This window comes from Phodopus roborovskii, unplaced genomic scaffold (genome assembly GCF_943737965.1).
Source record: "Phodopus roborovskii unplaced genomic scaffold, PHOROB, whole genome shotgun sequence".
NCBI classification, from domain to species: Eukaryota; Metazoa; Chordata; class Mammalia; order Rodentia; family Cricetidae; genus Phodopus; species Phodopus roborovskii.
The window spans coordinates 17,863,604-17,884,789 of NW_026126541.1; the positions used below are offsets into that span (position 1 = coordinate 17,863,604).

Sequence of the window (21,186 nt, forward strand, 5' to 3'; positions counted from 1 at the left end):
CCAGGCTCATCTGTGTGGCCACAAATGACAGGATTTTCTTCTTTTGTAAGGCCAGATAGTATTTCATTGTGAAAACGTACCACATTCCCTTTATTCAGCCTTCTGATAGTGGTTTCATATTGACACTCATGAATAGTGCTAGAGTAAACACAGGAGTGCAGAAATCCCAAACCTACTGGCTTCATTTCCCTTGGAAAGTATATGCTCAGCCGCAAAATCGTGGGGTCTTATGGTAATTCTACTTTTTATTTCTCTGAGGGTATGCCATACTGCTTTGTGCTTGTACTAATTTATATTCCCTCCAAGCGTGTATAGGGATTCAGTTTCCCCTTCCTCCTGTTGGACACTTGTAATCCATCATCATTTCTCATTCATTTGATTTTTATAAAAACTGAAAAGGCAAGTCAGAAAATCCCCCATTTAACAGAAGAAGAATACTGAAGTTCAATGGGTAACAGGTTGCCTATAGTCCAGCATCTTGTAAGAATCTCTTCTGTATCAACAATTTCCTAGCATCCAGGAGCTATTGCTGGAGAGGCTTCCCAGATGCGGGTGTTTTTCCTGGAGAGGATCAGCAAGCAAAGGCTCTGAAACTCTTGGGTGTGGGATGCTTTGTTTGAGGTGCATCAAGGCTGGACTTTTTCCTATCAGGGGCTCAAAATTAATGTTTGTCCGCAAAGCCTAACATAATGTTGGCTTAATTTGTGTCTCTAAAAAAATGTAAGCTGTGCAGTGGTGACACACACCTTTGATCCCAGCACTTGGGAGGCAGAGGCAGGCGGATCTCTGTGAGTTTGAGACCAGCCTGATCTCCAGATTGAGTTTCAGAACAGCCAGGACTATACAGAGAAACCCTGTCTAGGAAAACCAAAATAAACAACCAATTCTCTCTCTCTCTCTCTCTCTCTCTCTCTCTCTCTCTCTCTCTCTCTCTCTCTCTCTCTCTCTCTCTCTCTGATGTTCTCCTCTCAAACTACAAAAGCAAGACTTGTTACTGCAAGCCAAACAATGGGGGGGGGCATTCAAAGAAAAGGCCAGCTCCTATCTCTGTCCTGTTGCAGCTCATCAATGTGGCCTTCTCCACTTTTCTCAAACTCGCTTATTCACTCATCTACTCTGAAATACCAAGAATTTTCCCACCTTTTTTTTAATAAATGTAAGATCACACAGTGCTGTTACTTGCCAAATTGCTTTTTTTTTTTTTTCCCTAACAATTGCAGGCACTCCTCCAAGTCAATACATACGGACCTACATAGTCCTTTAGTAGCTGCAGAATGATCTGGCATATGGATGCACTGTAATCTGTTCAACCAGGTCACAACCAGTGGACAAAGCCATATAAGCATCCTGGGACCACAGCCTGTCAGAGCCTGCAGGCAGAGCTGACGTCCTCAGATTCTTAACCCAAGAACACACACATAGGTTTTGGACTGGGTTGTTTGGGACTTGAAGTGGGACTGGCTCACGTTTGAGGGTCCTGTGACTTGACCGTGCTCACAGGGGTAGAGTGGGTTTAGTGTGTTGTGATTCAGCTGGTATGCGTGGTGAACAAACCCTGCATTCCTGGGGCATGGAATGAAGTTTTTGGCATAAAGCGATTCCACCCAGCTCCTCTCGGGCCTCAGGGCCATCAGAGTTAGGAAGACTCCAGCTCAGAGAAACATCCCACAGTTCAGATGCCCCAGGCTTTTCCTGTTGTTTCCTGAAAGCAAGTTATGTGGTTCCTCAGCAGCCCAGTCCTCCGGGCGGGGCTGGGCTGGGTGCTAGGCACTCACTGTGGGTGCACCTCCTCTCCTAGCGGGCCGGGGTGTCAGCGTGGGCCCCATTCTCAGCAACAGTGCTTCAGACATCTTCTGTGACAACGAGAACGGACCCAACTTCCTCTTCCACAACCAAGGCAATGGCACTTTTGTGGATGCTGCAGCTAGCGCTGGTGAGTAAGTTCAGATCTTTCCTATGCCCCCTAGGTCCTTGGGCCGGGGGGATGGTGGGTTTCTCTGCCACTCTCACCCACAGCAGTGTTTGCTGACAGGGCAGGGAGGCATGCCCTGTGCCCACAGATGACCTATGAGCCTCGAGTCTGCTTTTGCTTCCTAACACAGTTCTTGAAGCTCACCCTCCCCAACTTGACTTCTCACTTCCTTTTGTTTTTAAACACTTTACTGTGTGCACACATATGCTATGTCACTCAAGTGGGGGTCTGAGGACAACCTGCAAAAGCCAGTCCTCTCCTTCTACCATGTGGCTCTTGGGACTTGAACTCAGGTCAACGGTCTTGGCGGCAGGTGTCTTTACCCGCTCCCTCTTTTATCATAAATATTGAGTTTAATCCAACAACAGTTTCTTTTTTAAAATTCGTCTCCCATACAGTACATCCCAACCTCAGTTTCCCCTCCCTCCACTCCTCCCATTCCCCACACACATACACCTCTCCTCTCCCCCATCAGAAAAGAGCAGGCCTCCCAGGGATGTTAACCAAACAAAGCATAACAAGTTACAATAAGTCTAGGCACAAAGTGTCATATCAGGGCTGGGCGAAGCAACCCAGGAGATGGCAAGGGGTCCGAAGGGCGTGCAGAAGAGTCAGAGACACCCCTACCCCCACTACAGCATGAAACTAACAATCATATTTGCAGAGGACTCATGAGGGCTCAGTGGTGGCCACTTCAGTCCCCGGGAGCACCTGGGAGCCCCCGGGAGCCCTGCTTAGTTGATTTGGTGCCCTGAGTTCTTCTGATGTCCTCACCCCTCCGGCTCCTACAATCCCCTCTCCCTCTTCCTTAAGGTTCCTGAAGGGAAGGGACTCTATGGGTTTGGCTGTGGGTCTCTGCATCTGCTCCCATCAGCTACTAAAGGAAGCCTCTCTGGTGACAATTGGGCTAGGCACCAATCTATGAGTATAGCAAAATATCATGAGGAATCATTGTATTCATTTTTTTCCTACCCTAGGTCCCTAGGCTGTCTAGCCTCCAGTTCCTGGTCATCCAGGCAGTGTTGGGCATGGACTGCTTTTTGTGACATGCGTCTCAAATTAGACCAATCATTGTTAAAATTAGCTTTGTTGTTTTGAGAGTTTTTTGTTTTGTTTTTATTTTGTTTGGGGGGGTTAGTTGTTTTGTTGTTGCTGTTTTGTTTTGGGTTTGGTTTGGTTTGGTTTGGTTTTTCGAGGCAGGGCTTCTCTGTGTAGCCCTGGCTGTCCTGGAGCTCACTCTGTAGTCTAGGTTGTTCTTGAACTTAGGGATCTGCCTGCCTCTGCCTCTGCCTCTGCCTCTGCCTCTGCCTCTGCCTCTGCCTCTGCCTCTGCCTCTGCCTCTGCCTCTGCCCTCCCAAATGCTGGGATTAAAGATGTGTACCAACAACAACCATGTCAAGAAGCTTTGTTACATGTTAATCTACTGCTAAGAGCTTGGAATGCTGACCTGAGTAAGGCTAGGACCACATTTAAGAAAGGAGTTAACACTCTAGAAACACACATCTACATGAACAGCTATAATGAGGAACAGGATAAAATGTAAACCAAACCATTACCATGACTTGCAGCACAGCTCCCTTCCTGCCTGTGATTGCCTCCCATCAACCTCAGGACCTTTGCATGTACCATTCCTTTTGCTGGCCTGCCCTCCCTCTTCTCTGTAGAACTTCCATGTGCCCTTTAACATTCTGCCAGTGTCACCTCTGAGAATCGTTTACCAGCTTCCTCCATGCCACCTGGCGGAAGCCCTCCCTCCCTTCCGTTTCCACTGTCCCTGCCATGCACGTCTCACTCGGGTTCCTTGTGATAGGTCAGTGTGTGCTCTACAAGGACGGGGACCAGACAGAATGAATACTTTATAAAAAGGTTGTGGATACAATGTGATCTTCAGCTCCATCCTCATCCCCCATCTCCTCCCATACTGAGAATGAATGACGGTTTCAGTGCACCTCCTCCTTGGAGCATAGGCAAGAGTCGACTGAGGATCTGAACCCGTAGACCTTAGGTCCCACCAGCTCTGCAGACAGCAGCATGTGAGCCCCAAGCATGAGCCCATCCCTTCTCTCTCCCCCTCCCTCACCTTCTCAGGAGTCTGCGCATGGGTAACTTCGACCTCTCACCCCAGCTAAAGCAACTCCTGCCCCAGCTGGTTACCTGTCACCCCACACCCTTGCTCCGGTGTCTCTCCTCCTCTGGCCCCCTGCCCTGCCCTCTACGCCCATCCCTGGCTTGGGTTGTACTTGGCAGCAGCCGGTCTCACTGCTGCGAAATCACAGAATGAAGGGAAGGAGGTAGCACAAAAACCTGAGAGAATTTGATAAGGTGTTAAGGAGATGGAAACAGAGGTGAGCGAACAAGTTGGAGTGGGAGAAGGTATCAGGCAGGAGGAGATGCAAGGTGCGAGGCCCGTAATTGAAAGTCAAAGTGATTGCAGGGGTTTAACAAGACATGTCAAGGGGGCATTCATCACCCAAACAGATGCCGCTGTGAAATGCAGCCTGGCCCTGCTTAGTCCCGAGAAAAGGAAGCAGCTCCTTGTCAAGGTGCCTCACAGATAGGAGAGAAGCAGGCCAGCTGAGGCCACCGACCTGACGCTTAGGCAAGGGAGTTTGTAGAGAATTAATGGGATATGAGCCCTGGGGTCTGGGGGCTGATCCCAATCCCTTTAACCCCACCCTCTCCCATTGAGTCTCCCATCACTGCTCAGCCCCGGGCCTCCATCCTCCATGAGAACACCTCACCTCCTAGGTTCTCAGAGCCTCCACCCCATCTTCTCCTGGCTTCCATTCTCGGGATCACCTGCTTACATAGTCCTGCTGTCTCTGCCCACCACCTCTATTTTATTGTACTACTGCCCTGTGCCCAGGGCAACCTGCAGCTGTTTGTCCTTTTAAAAAGTGTCATCTTAGCTCTGCACCAGGGCCAGAAGCGGACAGATCTGCCTCTCCACACAGGAAGAGGGGCCATGTCTTCTCCCCTACAATGGCTCCTCAGCGGATGGTGCAAGTGGGCCGCAGGGCACTTCCCTCTCCGTCCTCACGGGCCCACTGTGGGTTCTCTGTCACGGCTGCTGTATTTCCTCTGCTGTCACTAACATCCCCAGTTTGCCTGCTGTCAAATTATTTATGTCTCTTCATTCATTCAGCAAGGACTCACTGAGCGCTGCCATGCAACCACAGGTACCAAGATAGACCTGTGGCACAAAGGAACCATGGGGGCATAGCTGACCTCGGGAGAGTGGAGGAGGCAGAGAGACCAGACCCCGAGCAAGGAGACCCCCGAAGACCAGCATTCAGAAGGGAAAGATTAGAAAGAGGAGGAGAGCAGCTGGGAGGGGCTGCTTGAAGGGACTGCATTTTTGTCTTTTTTATTAATCTCTTTCGTTAGCACAGAAAGTGGGTTTATTGTGACATCTTCGTACATGTTATCATTATGCTTTGCCCTTAGTCACCTCCACACTGCCCTTCCCATCGTCATCTTTGCTGTCCCCTTTCTTCCCTTTCCAAATCGTCCCTTTCTGCTTTCCTGTCACAGATACTCATGGCCTTTTCTTACTCACTTCTCCCTGAACCTCTAGGCCTCTTCCTTCATAACCCTCTTTCAACTTTAATGTCAGGTTTGTGTATGTGTGTCTTTGTGCACGAGCACATGCACACGTGTGTGTGTGTGTGTGAGCATGCGTGCATGTGTGTGCGCGCGTGTGCGTGCATGCATGCGTGCATGCATTTAAACCTGGAGTCCACATACTCAAGAAAACATGAGACCAGGTGTTGGTGGTGCACACCTTTAATTCCAGCACTCAGGAGGCAAAGGCAGTTGGATGTCTGTGGTCTAAGAGTGAGTTCCAGGGCTACACAGAGAAACCCTGTCTCCAAAAAAAAAAAAAAAAAAAAGTTACCTTGGATTTTTGGGGGCTTTTTTGTTATTTTATCTTTTCTTTTCAGAGCTGAGGACTGAACCCAGAGCTTTGTGCTTGCCAGGCAAGTGCTCTACCACTGAGCTAAATCCCAAACCCAAACAAAAGCAAACAAAATGTTTATTTTCTTGAGCCTGGCTTGTTTCGTGGGCCAGGTCATGAAAGGCTTCCCTAAGGGGCCAGGAGGCATCTGGAGAGGAGACACCAGCTAGGATCCATAATGTAGGAAGAACTTGGTTCACTTAAGGAGTGGAAGGACTATGGTGACCAGAGCTCTGAAAGTCACAGAGACAGTAAAACAGCAAAGACAGGATAAGGATGCAGCCAGAGACTGCCATCCCCAGCAGAAATTTGAACTTGACCCAACATACTGGTGGACCCTTGAGAGAGTTAAGCCAAGGGGAATGAGATCAATGTAATGTCTCCCTGTGGCCATATGATAGTGATGGGAAAGGCATTGGTCCCCCAGAATGCCCATCATTCTCCTTCCCCTGGACCCTGCTGCCATGAGCTGAGTCCAGGTAGCATGGACGTGGATGGCTTTGCTACTTCTTGCCCCCCATGAGAGCATCTGAATTCAACTATGCATCCCATCTTCCCAGAAGAACAGGGACTGTAGGAGGATCACCTTCTCTTGCTGCTGGAAGTGAATGCTTGTGGTACATGCAAGGGATGGCACCCTGAAGTTCCCACTTCTCCCCCACCCCCAGGTGTCGATGACCCTCACCAGCATGGTCGAGGTGTGGCCCTGGCAGACTTCAACCGTGATGGCAAAGTGGACATTGTCTATGGCAACTGGAATGGCCCACACCGCCTCTATCTGCAGATGAGTGCGCATGGGAAGGTCCGATTTAAGGTAAGAACGACCAGGGGATGCACAGTGGTTAGGCAGACCATAATAGCTGGACACCTGCCTTGTGCCTCCCGCTAAGTCCAGGAGGCCTTGGGCCTCTCCAGAGCTGGGGGTGGGGTCCCAAGGAAGGCAACATACAGGGGCAAGGACACCAGACAAGGACAGTCATGTGCAGGCTCTGGGACCCAGAGCCGAAAACAAGTGACTACAGAGAAAGAAGTCCCCTAGGCAGCCCACAGGAACCATGTCAGGAAAGCCAGTCTCTGGCAACTACTGTCCCTTGGTACTCCCTGGACATCCCACCTGTAACTGTTAACTGGGCCTTCCAACTGAGGTCCAGGGCAGAATGATGGGAGAGGAGAGACGCTGAGGCCAGGGGTCTCCCAGGTCAAAAAAGGGTAGGATTACCACACACATACCTTTGTCCTCCTCTGTGAGCTATGGGCATAATGTAATGACAAGTATTCTCCCCGAGGACTGCTGGGTGGCAGTAATGAGCTTGCGTTTGGGACTTTCTCAACCCGTGACAGAGTATGGATTTGATGAAGTTGATATCAAGAAACCAGGTTACTCTTTGAAGTACTTAGGACCTGAATAATAATAATAATAATAATAATAATAATAATAATAATAATAATAAAAAAACTGCATTGACAAGTTATAGTATTCCCTGTTTTGTGAATGCAGAGAATTATCCAGGATTCCCAAAGTCTGTGTGACTGCGGTGGCCCCTCCCACAGCTGTCTCGGTGCCCCCTTCCCTGCTGAGACTCCAAGACATCTGGAGGAGGATTTTTTTTACCTTGAACTCAGGACATTGACCCTGGAGTTCTGAGTTCCTTCCTTATCCAACATTCCAGCCCAGACTCACAGAAGAAATGCTCTTGCCCTCCCTGTCCCGGGATATTTGACGATGTCTGGGAACATTCTGAATTGTCCTGACTGGGAAAGGACAAAAGCCAGCAAGGTTGCTAAAGACATCCCACAATACACAGGACAGCCCCACTATAAAGCATCACCTTTATACTTTATAGTACAAAGGCTCCAGATGTCCTGTGCCGAGGTTAGAGAACATGCTGGCCTTCTGAGGCTCCTGCGCACCGCTCACAGCACAATAACCATAATAACAAATGTCCCATTTATCACGTGCCAGCCACGTGCCAGGATCCCTGATAAGAGCTTTACATAGATTATCTCGAAGCCCAGGCATGCAGAGGGGCAACCCCAGGGGGGCTGTGTAAGTTTCCATTTTTACAGGATCGATGGAGCAGTAATGAGTTAGAGATCCTCAGGTCTCCTTGTTCCCCAGCTCTGAAGACCCTGCTCAGCCCAGCCTGACCAGCCAGCCAGGCTCTTAATCAACCTCATTACAGTGCTGATGAGGACTGTCACCCTCTCCTGACTCCAGGAGCAAGCGTCTCTGCAGCTGAGCCAAAAAAACACCTTCCAAGAAAGGCTACAGAAGGAGAGGAGGGCAGGGCTCATCCAAAGGCAGGGCCTGGTGCAAGGGCAGGGCCTGGTCCAAAGGCAGGGCTCATCCAAAGGCAGGGTCTGGTGCAAGGACAAGGGCTTGTTCAAGGGCAGGGGCTCCCAAAGACCCAGCTCAGCCTTTCCCATCTTTCTTCAGCTAGACAATGGGATTTGGGCAGCCACTGAATGTCTTCAAGGGACAACCTACACACAATGGGAATATTCTGTTCAGAAACAAAAGGCCATCTGCACAGCTCTTCCACTTCAGAGGCAAATCCCACACCTAGGACCCTGTGCCAGACCCTCTCAAGACTGCCAGCACTTGAGGGGAGAGTTTCCAGCTTGGCTGTCTTGGGTCCAGAGTTTCCCCATAAGTCCTGGGCAAGTATAAATGATAATGATACTCCTTTAAATCATATGTCTCAAATAAAATCCTAAGACTCCCCAGAAACAGAGTGAGGAAGCAGGAGCAACCAGAGACACATCTGACTCTGCATGGGGCTGGAGACAAAGATGATGCCAGTGATCTGTCTCCTGGCCACTCCGTGAAATGCACCTAACAGGCAGGCCTCACAGTGTAGACTGCTGCTCTCCCCACAGTGAGATCCAGCCCGAGGGTTGAGTGACCTCCCCAAGGTCAAGTCAGCGCTGAAGGCTGGATTCAAAAGCAGGTGGTTTCCAGTGCCTTCAGCACCTGAGAAGGAAGGGTGTGTGGTCAGAATCTCCCATCTGTAGCTCTGGCTCTGGCTCCATCGTTAGAAATCACCCTGCCCTCCCTCTTCAAGACTCAGGTATCCCATCTGTAAAGCGGAACCCTGATGTCAGGCTGCTCAGGGGACTCTCAGGAGGGTTGAGTGTGATCTGGACCAGGGACCAGCTCAGAGCTCCCTGCATGAGCTGGTGCAGGCTATAGCTGTTACTCTGCCTGCCTTGTTCTGCAGGCAGTGTGAAGTTTGTGCAGTCCCAAGGGTCACCACTCTGGGTCATAACAAAGGGGACATAATAGAGGCACTGGGGCTTTCCTCGTTGCATATTCACTCAGGAGAGGAGTGTGGGCTCTTGCTCATTGCCACCGTCCTGTCTTCTGACCCTCAGTACTCTCTCCTCCAGGACATTGCCTCACCCAAGTTCTCTATGCCCTCCCCCGTCCGAACTGTCATTGTTGCCGACTTCGACAACGACCAGGAACTGGAAGTCTTCTTCAACAACATAGCCTACCGCAGCTCTGCAGCCAATCGCCTCTTCCGGTACCATATCCAGGCCATGGGGGCTGGATTCCAAGAGTCAGAGAAGCTGTGCCAGGGGGGAGGATGGTCCTTAAGAAAAAGAGAGAGAGGAGGGGAGGACAGGGATGAAGTAAGGCAGAGGGAGAAGCCTGAGTAAGACATCAGCCCTTGCAATGGCTGGAAAATGAGTAGAGAGGACATGGTCCTGATAGCGCCCCCCTCCTTCCCCACAAGACAGAGCTCCTGCAGCCACAGAGAAGCTTCCAGGGTCAAGTCTGTTTGGGCAAACCTGAGTAAGCAAAGAGGGTCTGGCTAGTTTACTGGGGATTTCTGAGCACCTATAACAGAAGCACTGAGTATTCAACTTTCCAAAAGATGGATGGAGTGTTCAAATCAATGTGGCCATAGGACAGGACTTCCAAGGATGTTTCTCAGAGGATGGATGCTCTATAGAGCATTCTTGGGGAATACTGGAAGAGATGGTTAAGTGTAGTTGGACCTTGTCATCAGGACTGCAGACTCCCCAGTAATGACACAAAGACTTATTATTAATTATAAAAGCTCTGCCACAGCTTAGGCTTGTTACTAACTAACTAGCCCTTACAACATAAATTAACCCATTGTTTTTGTTAATCTATGTATTGCCACATGGCTCATGGCTTTATCTGTCCTCCAGCATATCTTGCTCCCTCTGCATCTCCTGGCAACCCTATCTTTCTTTTTCCCAGAGTCCTCTCTGCCCCAAAAATCTTGCCTAGTTATTGGCCATTCAACTTTTTATTAAACCAAACTGAGTGACATATTCACAGTATACAAAAATATTATTCCACAACAGTTAAGGTAGAGAATGGAGAGGAAATCTCAGAGTCCTTGAGCACTTGAGCACCGCATCTAAGGAGAAAGGGACAATTTTCTAAGGTGACACATCTCCTGGAGACTGGAGGAATCCTCCAAGGGCTTGTGTAGCGTCTTAGGGCCCACCTCAGATGTCCAGGTCAAATCTCAGTATTTGGTATGCCTAGCAAGAACAGCAGGTACATAGTAGTCATTCTTACCACACAGACATTTGAAAAGCACTGGGGGACAAGGCTCACATGGTCTGGGATGTCACTAAGACACGTTGGGTCGGGAGAGGAGGTGGAACAAAGGTCTTGGAACCAGGAAATAGGTCATGTCACCTGCTTGGCCCTCCAAGTCCCTATTCCCTTTCTCGGGGGGACTCAACTATTAATAAAAGGCACAAGCTGTGACTAAGCATGTTTTAAAATATAATTATTAACCAAGCATCAATCCTGACTGGATGTAATCACCCCCTGAAGGCACCAGATTTACTAATTAGGTGCCTTGCAAAAAGCTTATTCACAACTTCTAGATTAATTGCAGAAGATCAATTGCTCGTTAACAGAGATGCTGCCTTCCTTCTCCGGCTAATAAAGTGTCACTTGCCGGAACCCTGAGCAGCAACTTGTCTAGGGCTCTGGTTCTGTGGCCCAGCAACCCAGGTACCTTTCTGTCTGTCCACCTTCCTGGCCTGTCCTAATCTCCCAGCTTCCCATACTGCCCAAGAGAGGCTGGCCCTCAGCTACCAGTGGACAGTCACCACATGCCCCCATGGGGCAGTGTTAGCTTCCACTTAGGGACAACAGAAGCCACTGTCTAGGTACACAGTTGGTCCTCAAGTCCCCGAGGCAGATGGCTGGGTCCTGAGCACACAGCTTAGGGCCTGCAGCTGGGACTGCTGCTCAGCTGGCAGCTTAAAAGTTTAACCCTCACTTGTCCCATACTGTGCCAGCTTGTTACCATCCCTGAAAGGATCAGTTCCTGGAACTGTCTCTCCCACCACATGCCCAGGCGCTGGGGATCCAAAGCCTCAGGGTCCTTTAACGATGCTTCAGGTAGCGTATCACCCAAACCAGATCCAGACCCCAGTGACAGGAGCCTATGATGACCATGCGAGCAAGGACTCTCCCAGGACTAGCAGGATGTGAACTGCCTCCCGCATATCCATCTAAATATGTCTGCTCTGTTCTCAAGTCTCCCTACACCACCTTCTGGTCTTGTGGGGGCTTTCTGAGCCCACCCCAGCTTTCCCCTAGTCTCTAGTCCAGCATAGCAGCCTGCTGAAATGCCGGTCTGCCCATTCCCCTCTTCCCTTTGCCACCCTTTGCTTCTGCCCAGCTGCAGCAGAGCCTGTAGCACACAAAGAGTCAAAAGGACGGGGTGAGTCTACAAGCTGAAGAGTCACACCTCGAGCAGATACACACATGCCCGTGTGTATTTGCAACAGCACCCTTCCCAGGTATGCTGGGTGCCACCCACATGTACACTTGGATGTGCTCAACCTAGATGTCCTGGGTGAATGAAGGAGGCATCATGGGCATCCATACAACCCTTCGAGTGCCTGAACTTCAGCAGCACTCACCACAGGCTCCAGCGCTTGGGATACAGTGTGGTCTGAGCAGACCTTATGGGAGGGAGAGGATTGCAGGTTTCTCCTGCCCCAGGCTCCTCCCATGCTCCTCACTCAGCCAGGGCAGAGGAGCCACAGCTATAGAACTCAGCAAGTGCAAGAAGCTGGAGAGGAAGGCTCACACCACTGTTGGCCACGTGCAGTGAGATGTGGGGAGAGTATTGCAAGCATACAGAAAGACTCACCACCCAAAGGGACCCTTCCTATTGCCTCTGGAATCCACTCCCCACAGACATGAGCTGGCTTGAGAGTTAGGCCCTGTGTTGGATGCCAAGGGAGAAGTAAAGATGAACACTACAAGGTCCCGGTCTGCAGCAAGCTCACAACCCAGCTTGAGAGATAAGATGTGCCATGCAAAGTTAGCGCGGGCAGAAAGCAATAAAGATAGCAGAAGCAGCAGGGGTGGCTGCCAGCCAGTCGGTGGAGGGCGAGTGGGCTGAGGAGGGAGAACCTGCATGGGATTGAACCCTGAGCAACATCCAGAGCTGTGGAACCTGGCAGCCCTTGGAGGAGCATGAAGGTCAGTTGAAGGTAGCTGTGTCTCTGCCCTTCTCCATCCATCACCTGCCCCTCCCCGGGCTGTCTATAACTCATCTATTAGAGAGAGGAAAATCAATGTTTACCAACATAAATTAAAACGCAAGAAGAGGACAGCCATAGCGAAGGCACAGTCTGGGAGCAGAGAGAAATCCCACGGCCATCAGAGCACAGAGTGCTGGGGCTACTCAAGGCACAGAGCAGAGAGACTGGGCCAGGAGGTCTAGGGAGCCCACCAGGGCCTTGTTGAACAAGTCTGTCTTTTCTGCAGTGTTATCCGCAGGGAGCACGGGGACCCTCTCATTGAGGAACTCAACCCTGGTGATGCCCTGGAACCTGAGGGCCGGGGCACAGGTAAGGCACCTGACGGCTGCAGCTGCTCCACCCAGCTCAGCACAGTCCATACCCTTGGGCAGGGAGGAGCAAGAAATCAGGCAGCCGGCCCTGGTCCTGCCACCCTGAGATCCAAGGATGGGATGAGAATGGAAGAGAAACCATTGGCCTACAGGGAAGGGGACCACCCCTCCCCCCCAGCCCCCAGACCTGCTGGGGGAGGAACAGGATTTGTGGGGGAGGCCACAGTTTCTCTGGCCATGCCTTGCTGTGTAGAGGTGGGAAGGCTGAGGGATGTGCTCCCTCTGCTGCCTGGCAGGCGTGCTCTCCTGGCGATCAGCTTAGTGTCAGACAAAGAACACTTGACTGGAGTCCTAGGACCCGGGCCTGGAGTTACCTTATTTTCTGGGTTTTGTTTCCCCCAAAATGAGAGTGTCTGCCTCTCTGGCCTCTTTGGGTTGTAAAGAGGACCAAAAAGAGAGCAGGCCAATGGAAGCACTGGAGAAATTGAAAAACAGAAACAAAACCCACTATGTAAATAAAGAGGTTTATCATCCGGACCACAAGATAACCAGGTAGTAAAGCGCCTGTCCCATCCATGAAAGTTCAGGGAAAAGAAGGGATTGAGCTGGATGATGGACGGGAGCAGATGGGCCTGCAGCCCTGGCCCTGCCCTAGCACCGTGTGTTCTCTCTTTTTAGCTTTCATACTCATGGTCATTATCACCACACCAGAGAGCCCCCCCCCTTAGTCCAGTGTCTAATGGCTAAGGGTAAAATCTGCATTGTTTGTAGGGGGCGTGGTGACGGACTTCGATGGAGATGGGATGCTGGACCTCATCTTGTCACATGGAGAGTCCATGGCTCAGCCACTGTCTGTCTTCCGGGGAAATCAGGTGTGCACAATCACAGGGCCCTTAGCTGTCAGCCTGGTGTGCTCTCAGGGACCCACGAAAGCCCAGGAACCTGGACTCGCTAGCCAGCATGATGGAGAATGGAAAGCCTCGGACTCAGAAGCCCAAAAATTCCTAGCCAGAAGGACCACTTCCAGGAGAATCCCTTGCCCAGCCTCTGCCTTCTGCCATAGGGACTCCTTGGCCTCAAACCTTGCCCCCACGGTCATTTGGCTAGCCCCTCCTTCCTGCAGCAGTCTTTGCCCACATTCCTCTCCCTCTCCTTTTCTTTTCCTCTCCTCCTCCTCTTACTTCCCTCCCAGAACTCCTGCCTCCTTGCTCTGTGCCAGACCGATGCTCACCACCTTCCTCCCCCTCCAGGGTTTCAGCAACAACTGGTTGCGTGTGGTGCCTCGCACGCGGTTTGGGGCCTTCGCCAGGGGTGCCAAGGTTGTACTCTACACCAAGAAGAGTGGGGCGCACCTACGGATCATTGATGGCGGCTCCGGATACCTGTGTGAGATGGAGCCTGTGGCACACTTTGGCCTGGGTGAGTTGGGGCCCATGGGAATGAACAGTAGCAGATTCTGCAATAAGTTGTGCAACACACCGTGTGATTCAACTTCACTACGGCATCACAGTGGATGCCCGCCCTCCGTAAAGACAACCACCTGTGTTCTGGGGTGAGTCTGTGCTCAAGAGAAAGGAATGGGGGAAAGGTTGCCCCTTGCCTGCAGAAACCCTAACCTACCCTAGGGCCTTTGTGGATTTAGCTCACTTGGGGTCAGAGTCTCTGTCTGCCCAGGCCAAAGCCTTGTTCTCACGCTGATCTCCATCAAATATGTCCAGAGCAGCTGCCCCATAACCTCTCAGTATTTAAGGTGCTAGAAGGTTTGGAGCCCTGAGTTTTCCATGAGCACAGAATCACCCCAGGGGGTGAAGGCTGGACCTTGGTGGATGATGAGATTCTAAAATCCCTGCCCTTCCATATGTCTAAAAGCAGCAACCCCCACACATCATAGAAGCAGATCAACAGCATGCCCCTGGAACTACTGAGCTGTTAGTGCACAGCTTTAAGAATGCTCCAAAAGTATGCTGCTAAGGGCTGGGCAGTGGGTTCCCTTGCTGCTATGGATGTAAGCGCTCGTTCTGCAACTGGTTTGGTAGATCATAGCTTTAGTTATGTATTTATTACTAGTGTGTGTGGGCATTCATGCATGTGGTGGTCAGAGGATGACTGTGGTGGTGTTAGTTGTCTCTTCCACCTTTATGTGGGTTCCAGGGATTGAACCCAGCTCACCAGGCTTGCATGGCAAGTGCCTCTACCTGCTGAGTCATCTCTCTGGCCTGTCTGTTTGGTAGATACTTTTAAATAAGAAAAAAATATGCTAGGTAGTGGTGCCTTTAATCCCAGCACTCAGGAGGCAGAGGCAGGTGGATCTCTGTGAGTTTGAGCTCAGCTTGGGTCTACAGAGTGAGTTCCAGAAGAGCCAGGGCTACATAGAGAAACCCTGTCTCAAAAACAAGCAAACAAACAAACAAAAATCAGAAATAATGCAAGTATCTTTTGGTAGGTTACTGTTTCAGTTCGTTGTAATACATTGATGCTATAGAATGTGATTTGGCAATAAAAGGTGTTTGGTGAGTGAAGAAGTCTCATTTGCCAAAGTCACCTTCCCCAAATGACAAAGTCCTGGAGCTGGAGATTGTCAGTTCCAGGTTAGAGGTGGTGATGGGCATGTTAAACCATAAGAGGTGTCTCCACAGTGATGGGCAGTGAGTGTGGCAGTGGCTATATGAATCTAATGTGTGAGCCATGATGCAGAACTGTCCACTCACCCGTTCCCCTGGCAAAGCCCTGATTTCAGTGTAGGACAGCCGTGACACAAGCCATAACCCCTGGGACAACTGTCAACACGAATCCCTCTGCGCTATCTTCACCACCTGCTAGGTCTCCAGTTATTTCCAAATAAACTGTTTTTTAAAAACATGGAGGTTAGAGGGAGATGTGAAAGTTCTTCAGGGAGTATGCAGGAATCACAATTAATGGGAAAAAGACCCGAGGAGCGTTGAGGAAGAGGCGGGCCAGCAGTTAAAGCATTTGAGTCAAAGATTCCCTGGCTCTAACCAGGTGTTTTCCTGTGTGTTAGCACCTCATGATGTGATAGGATTTTAATATAAAAAGATTAGACAATATGTTCCCTAATCGATAAATATATAGCAGCATTAATATTAAGCACACATCATATTGTACAGAAAAAAAAAAAAAACTAAGGAAAGGAAAGGCAACGAGCACAAGCGATTCCATCTGCGTGGTTAGGTGACTGCAAGGACGGACGGCCACTTGTCCTGGACACAGTGCTGGGCACTCAGTTCTCATGAGGACCCTCAGATGGGCTTTAGGATCTCCACCTCGCAAATGAGGAAACTATGGATCCAAATGTTCAAGGGAACCTGCCTAAGAGCTCATGATTCTCAAATGGCAGAGCTGGGATCCAAACTCAGGCCAGCCTGAAAATGTGGTTCATATTTTCTACCATGTGTGCTAGTATATGTGTGCGTATTTTGGTTTTTATAGGGAACACATAATATTTATGTAGTCTGAGAAAGAAGCAATAAATATTTAGGGGACCCAGAGCCTAGTTATATGAGCATGTTCCCGGGCTATTGAGCTGAGATGGGTTAGCCTGAGCCTGGGGCATCTGTCACTCCGAGGGCAGCCATTTGCTTTGCAGGCCCTAAAGGTTCAAGCTGACTTTTAAACATGGAGTCCTCCTGCTTGCAAACTAACAGTAGCTGACAACTACAGCATGCTTCCAGTGTGCAGGGCTTCGCCCAAATTCATCAGTTCTCCTGGGAACTTCATTAATTATGAACCATAGTCCATACTTTACAGGTCAGAAAGCTGAAGTTACCTTTAAACACACTGACCCAGTTCACAGCGCCTGAGGGTGGGGAGGGGCTGGCTTTGGAACCCTCCTTAGAAACTGAATTGCTGGGCTCCATGAATCCTCCTCCCGTGGCTTCTCTGCCTTTCTTCCTGATGTGCCTATCCCCTCAGCTTGTGGTACCCTGGACGGCCATTCAAGCACCAAGATGGCCACTGTGGTTTCAAAGGCGAAATGTTTATCAAGCTAGATGTCAACCCTGCTCCACTGGATAGAAAAGGAAACTGAGGCTCCCAGAATAGACCAGCAGAGCTGGGCTGAGGCTGTCTGGCTCCACATCCTGTGGATTGTCTGCTATTTTGTGTATTGGGGCATCCCTGGGTCCTTTCTCTTCAGAACCTGTCACCACCAGAAGAGCCTGCTTCCTCAGCTAGGCAGCCTGTAGGATCATGTAATGAGATTGAGGGTGCTTGGGAGCCAGCTACCACCCATGCTGCACACTGCACCTGGCCAGGGGTCCCTCCTGTTGCCAGTCCTCAATTCTGGGGGAAAAAATGGCATGTACTCTCAGGAACAGACCCTTGCTAGTTGCCTGAGACAGTGACCCTCAGACATCAGAGCAGCTTCAGGGACCAGACTAGAAGCCTGAGCAGTGAGCAGGCCAGCTCAATCCCTGCCTCTTTGGGGTGGTCCCTTAGGGCTATAATAGATTCTTTATGGGTTGAGCATAGTTGCCCTTCCTGACTGATGGGGGAGCCAGCAGAACAAGCAGGGAACGGGGCAGTCGGGAAACCAGGTGTCAGGGATGGCTGAGGAAACGGAGCAAAGGACGAGAAGCAGGGCTGAACCAGACAGCAAAAGAAGCCAAGACTTGGGGACAGAGACAGGAAGAACTGCTGCCCGTCTGCTGGGCAAACCCAGGAAGCCTCACACAGGTCTATCCTGGATGCATCCTGCACTGACGCGGGGTCTTGAGAGGATGGAACAAGGGAAACCATCCTTGCTCCGGGCAGCTTTGCCAAATGAGAAGACTAAGTGGAGGGCTAGCAAGAAAGTGGGGACTTGAGGGGGGGGCAGGGCTGAGTATTCCAGAGACCACACTAGCTTGAACCAAGGCCCAGTGGTGGGTGGGGGTAGTCTGTGGAGCAGAGTTTGGAAAGTGGGGGCTGGGCCAAGCTCCCAGGGTCTCCAAGGGAGGCTGGACAGGGTGCAGTGGACACAGGGTGTGTCCTGGCAGGTCCAGGGAAGCCAGGTCCAGTACTGAGAGGGTTAGCAACCCCACAGCACCTGTTCTTAAACATATCTCTTGGTTGTGAGAACTATGTGTGTTGATTATAGGAAAATGAGACAATACAGCAAATCATAAAGAAGAAGTAGAAATCACCCACCATCTCATCACAGTACTTGGAACGTTAAGCAAATAAATAAATAAGATAAAAACATCTCCTCGTTCACCCCAGCACCATTTGATTCAATTCAGTTCATGGTCACTGAACACCTACTAGCTGCCCCACGGTATCTGGATCGTGCCTTGAGCACCCCTGTACTCTAGCGGGAAGAAAAGCGTGGGAAACATGATGAACAGAATAAGCGGGTGGAATAGACCATGTATTAGGTACCACAAAGAAAGGAAATGCCAAGCCGAGAAAGGGGGTTAGAGGTGGGGAGGAGGAGGGACAAGAATTTTTCAAATATAAGGCCAAAGCTTCTAATAAGCCTTTACCCCATACAGTACACACAGGGGCACATTTATAGATATGCAGGCTACTTAGCTTTGTGTCTTTAAAACAAAACAAAACTGATGGCATTTCCTCCACTTGCTCTTTCCCTCCCCTGAACAGTGGAAGCCTGACCGTCTCTCCAAGTCTACGCACATCTCTTTTATTTCCCTCCAGCGCCGCAGAGTATTTCACTGTGTGGCAGCATTCATAATTTATTTACCAAGTCCCCTGTTGATGGGCAGCTAGATTGCTCCAGTTCTGTGCAGCTGGGGGTGTGAAGGGGGCTGCCTAGATCAAGAAAGGCCAGCCCTGCGGTTCTGCATGGCTGAGAAGCAGAGTGGGGGGTAAGGCTGTGTCCAGGGATTGGACCTGGAGGGGAGAGGGCTGCAAGAAACCCTCCTGGCATACTGTTCTGGTGCAGCCTAAACAACCCTGCTCCCCAGTGGTCCTCACTCCATGAATCATTCCCCAATGCTTCTCTCCGATGTTGCTGATGTTGCCGCAAGATGTGGTGAGCTGGTGTTGGTGTGTGAACACGGAGGTGAGTACACATGTATGCACAAGATGGCAGCCCTTCCGGTCCACACCGGGTGCATCAGATTTCTGCCTGCACATGCTGAGGCACACCTGCCTGCAGTTGCCTCCGAGTGCTCCAGGCCTTATTAGGTCTGTGTAAGAATAAGGACAGAAGACTCAGAGCCTTACAAGTATTCTCACCTTCCTCCCTAGCAACCTGCGCTGTGCTGCACTGGGACCTTTCCTAGCCTTGCTCTCCAGGGGTCCCCTGAGGACTCACTCAGCTGTGCGGGGCATTATGGGTCTTGATCCTCCTCAGCAGACCCTGCCCTTGCTCCAGGGAGCCCTAACCACATTCTGCAGGTCCCTGCACAGCTGCCCTGGCTTGTCCCTACCCATCCTGGGTGCAGACCACCTGCCGGCTTCATAAATAAACCTTTCTGTTTATGGTGTTGAATACTGCCCATCCAGCCCCCACAGGGCCGCTGCTGCATTTTCTGAGCACCAGTAGGCTGAACCAGTATACAGCCAAACCCAGCAAATAAAAACGAGTACTGCTAACCCACTTGGCCCCCGAGGGCCCCTGTTGTGGTCACCCACGCCCTCCCAACCCCACGCATTGATACCATCCCACCCCCACCACACACCCCTCCCTTTCAGTTAATTGTCTATAAGTGACTCAGCGCTGCCTCCAAACCGGCTGGTGCTCATTTAGGGGAAGAAAATTCAGTGGCCCACATAAAAATGGCTTTATTAAAGTGCAAAAATATTCCACCAACTGGATTCCCACCATCTGTTTTGCTTGTAATTCTGAAAAGCACAATGCCATGTGGTTCCCTGGCCTTTGTCCTTTCAAAGCTGCCAGAGGCAACTCCCTGCAGTTCCTGACCTAGGTCTCCTGGGTGGGGGTGGGGGGGTGATAGCCCTGCTGAGGCAGACCCCTCCCTGCACATAGGCCTGGCAGTGTGGCTGCCTCACCCCAGAGGCTGGGGACAGCTTTGGGAACACTGGAGATTCCTGGCCAGCAGCCTGGAGCCACAGCATCTACCTACCTGTCCAAAGACCAGAGCCTGTGTTCCAGTACTAGCTCAGACGTCCCCAAGTCACTTCCTGCCTTGCCAGGACTCAGTGTCTAAATCCAGAGAATGGGCATAAAATGCCTTTTGCAGGTGCAAAGGCTCCAAAGGTCCTCCCTAGGCTCCCGCCTCCCCACGCCACCTGCACTCTGATTCCCCAGCTTTGAACTTCTGCCTCTTCACACACTATTTGCCCTTCCACACTCGTGTCCTTAGCAAGCTGGCAGCCCTGCTTTGAATGCTGCTCTGTCCTCACATTCTTCCTGTGCAAACGAATGGAACAGCCCACCGTCCTCACGGCGAGACACCAGGCCGGTCATAACTCCTTCTTCTCTTGTTATAGCGTCACTCTGCTCATTATTCCCACAGCAATCAGCTGTCTCCAACTTGCTTGGGTCCTTTTTGTTCCGTGCTGAATCCTAGATCCCCATCCAGCATTTGATACATGGTGGTCACAGAATAAGGGAAGGGCAGTATAACAAGGGTAGATCAGACGGTGGCTCTTAGGTAAGTGACTGGGCGATTCCTTTGGCCAGTCTAAGTGTTCTCCAGGATGAAGATTGAATAGACAACACCTGCTGCATGAAGGCGCGAGTGTTGTTCTTTTGCTGCAGCTAATGCCTAAGAAACACAAACACGAGACTCAGCGCCCACGTGGAGTTTATTGAGAGAGGGGAGAGAAAGAGGGGGTAGCTGGTGGCCAACCGAAAGCAGAAGAGAGAGAGAGATAGAGCATGGAGGGGCAGAGAGAGAGCAAGAGGGGGAGCAAGAGAGGGCAAGAGAGAGAGGCGTGCTTGGCGCGCTTGCTTTAAAAGGGGGCCTTGCGCATGCGTAACTGAGTCCTCTGGTAAAGCTTGAGCTGCCAGGTAAGGCTGATATAGCGATAACATGGCCATGAGCGTCCCGCCCATCGTCGGGGGGGGGGGGGCGGGGGTCAGCTGGCTGCTAGTTCCTAACAGTGAGGAACTGATGTGTTCACACCGTTGGGTCTGGTCTGAGCATGCTGTCAGTGTTCGGCGTTACTGCCCACCTATCTGAGAGCTGACAAGAGTAGCAGTCATCCATGGGCAGTATTCACACTCCAGGGGAGAGAGGTTGTGCTGCCCTGGACAGGGGGGCTTTGCGCCTACACCCCCAAGTTTCAGACAAAGAAACTGAGGCCCAGAAAGGATGGCTTACTCATCTAGCAGCCCCTCCCTGGTATTCAGAGAGAGAGAACCTGGTCTAGAGCCACAGGCCCCAGTGCACGCTGCAAATTTGAGTCTATGAATATTCCTCAACTCTCCGAGTTATTTGTGGCTTCAGTCAGGCTGTGAA

At 50.8% G+C, this 21,186-nt stretch overlaps 1 protein-coding gene across 2 annotated transcripts in view; it reads left to right on the plus strand.

Moving 5' to 3' along the window:
- Crtac1 (cartilage acidic protein 1) overlaps positions 1 to 21,186 on the plus strand; it is a 138,427-nt gene that overhangs the window by 111,193 nt on the left and 6,048 nt on the right. The window contains exons 6-11 of one of the 2 annotated variants that reach the window (XM_051199790.1): positions 1,799 to 1,933; positions 6,599 to 6,744; positions 9,321 to 9,457; positions 12,715 to 12,797; positions 13,571 to 13,671; positions 14,050 to 14,218. In XM_051199790.1, the coding sequence (XP_051055747.1) occupies positions 1,799 to 1,933; positions 6,599 to 6,744; positions 9,321 to 9,457; positions 12,715 to 12,797; positions 13,571 to 13,671; positions 14,050 to 14,218 (771 nt within the window). The remainder of the gene's footprint in view (positions 1 to 1,798; positions 1,934 to 6,598; positions 6,745 to 9,320; positions 9,458 to 12,714; positions 12,798 to 13,570; positions 13,672 to 14,049; positions 14,219 to 21,186) is intronic. The other variant, XM_051199791.1, reaches the window with a different exon arrangement.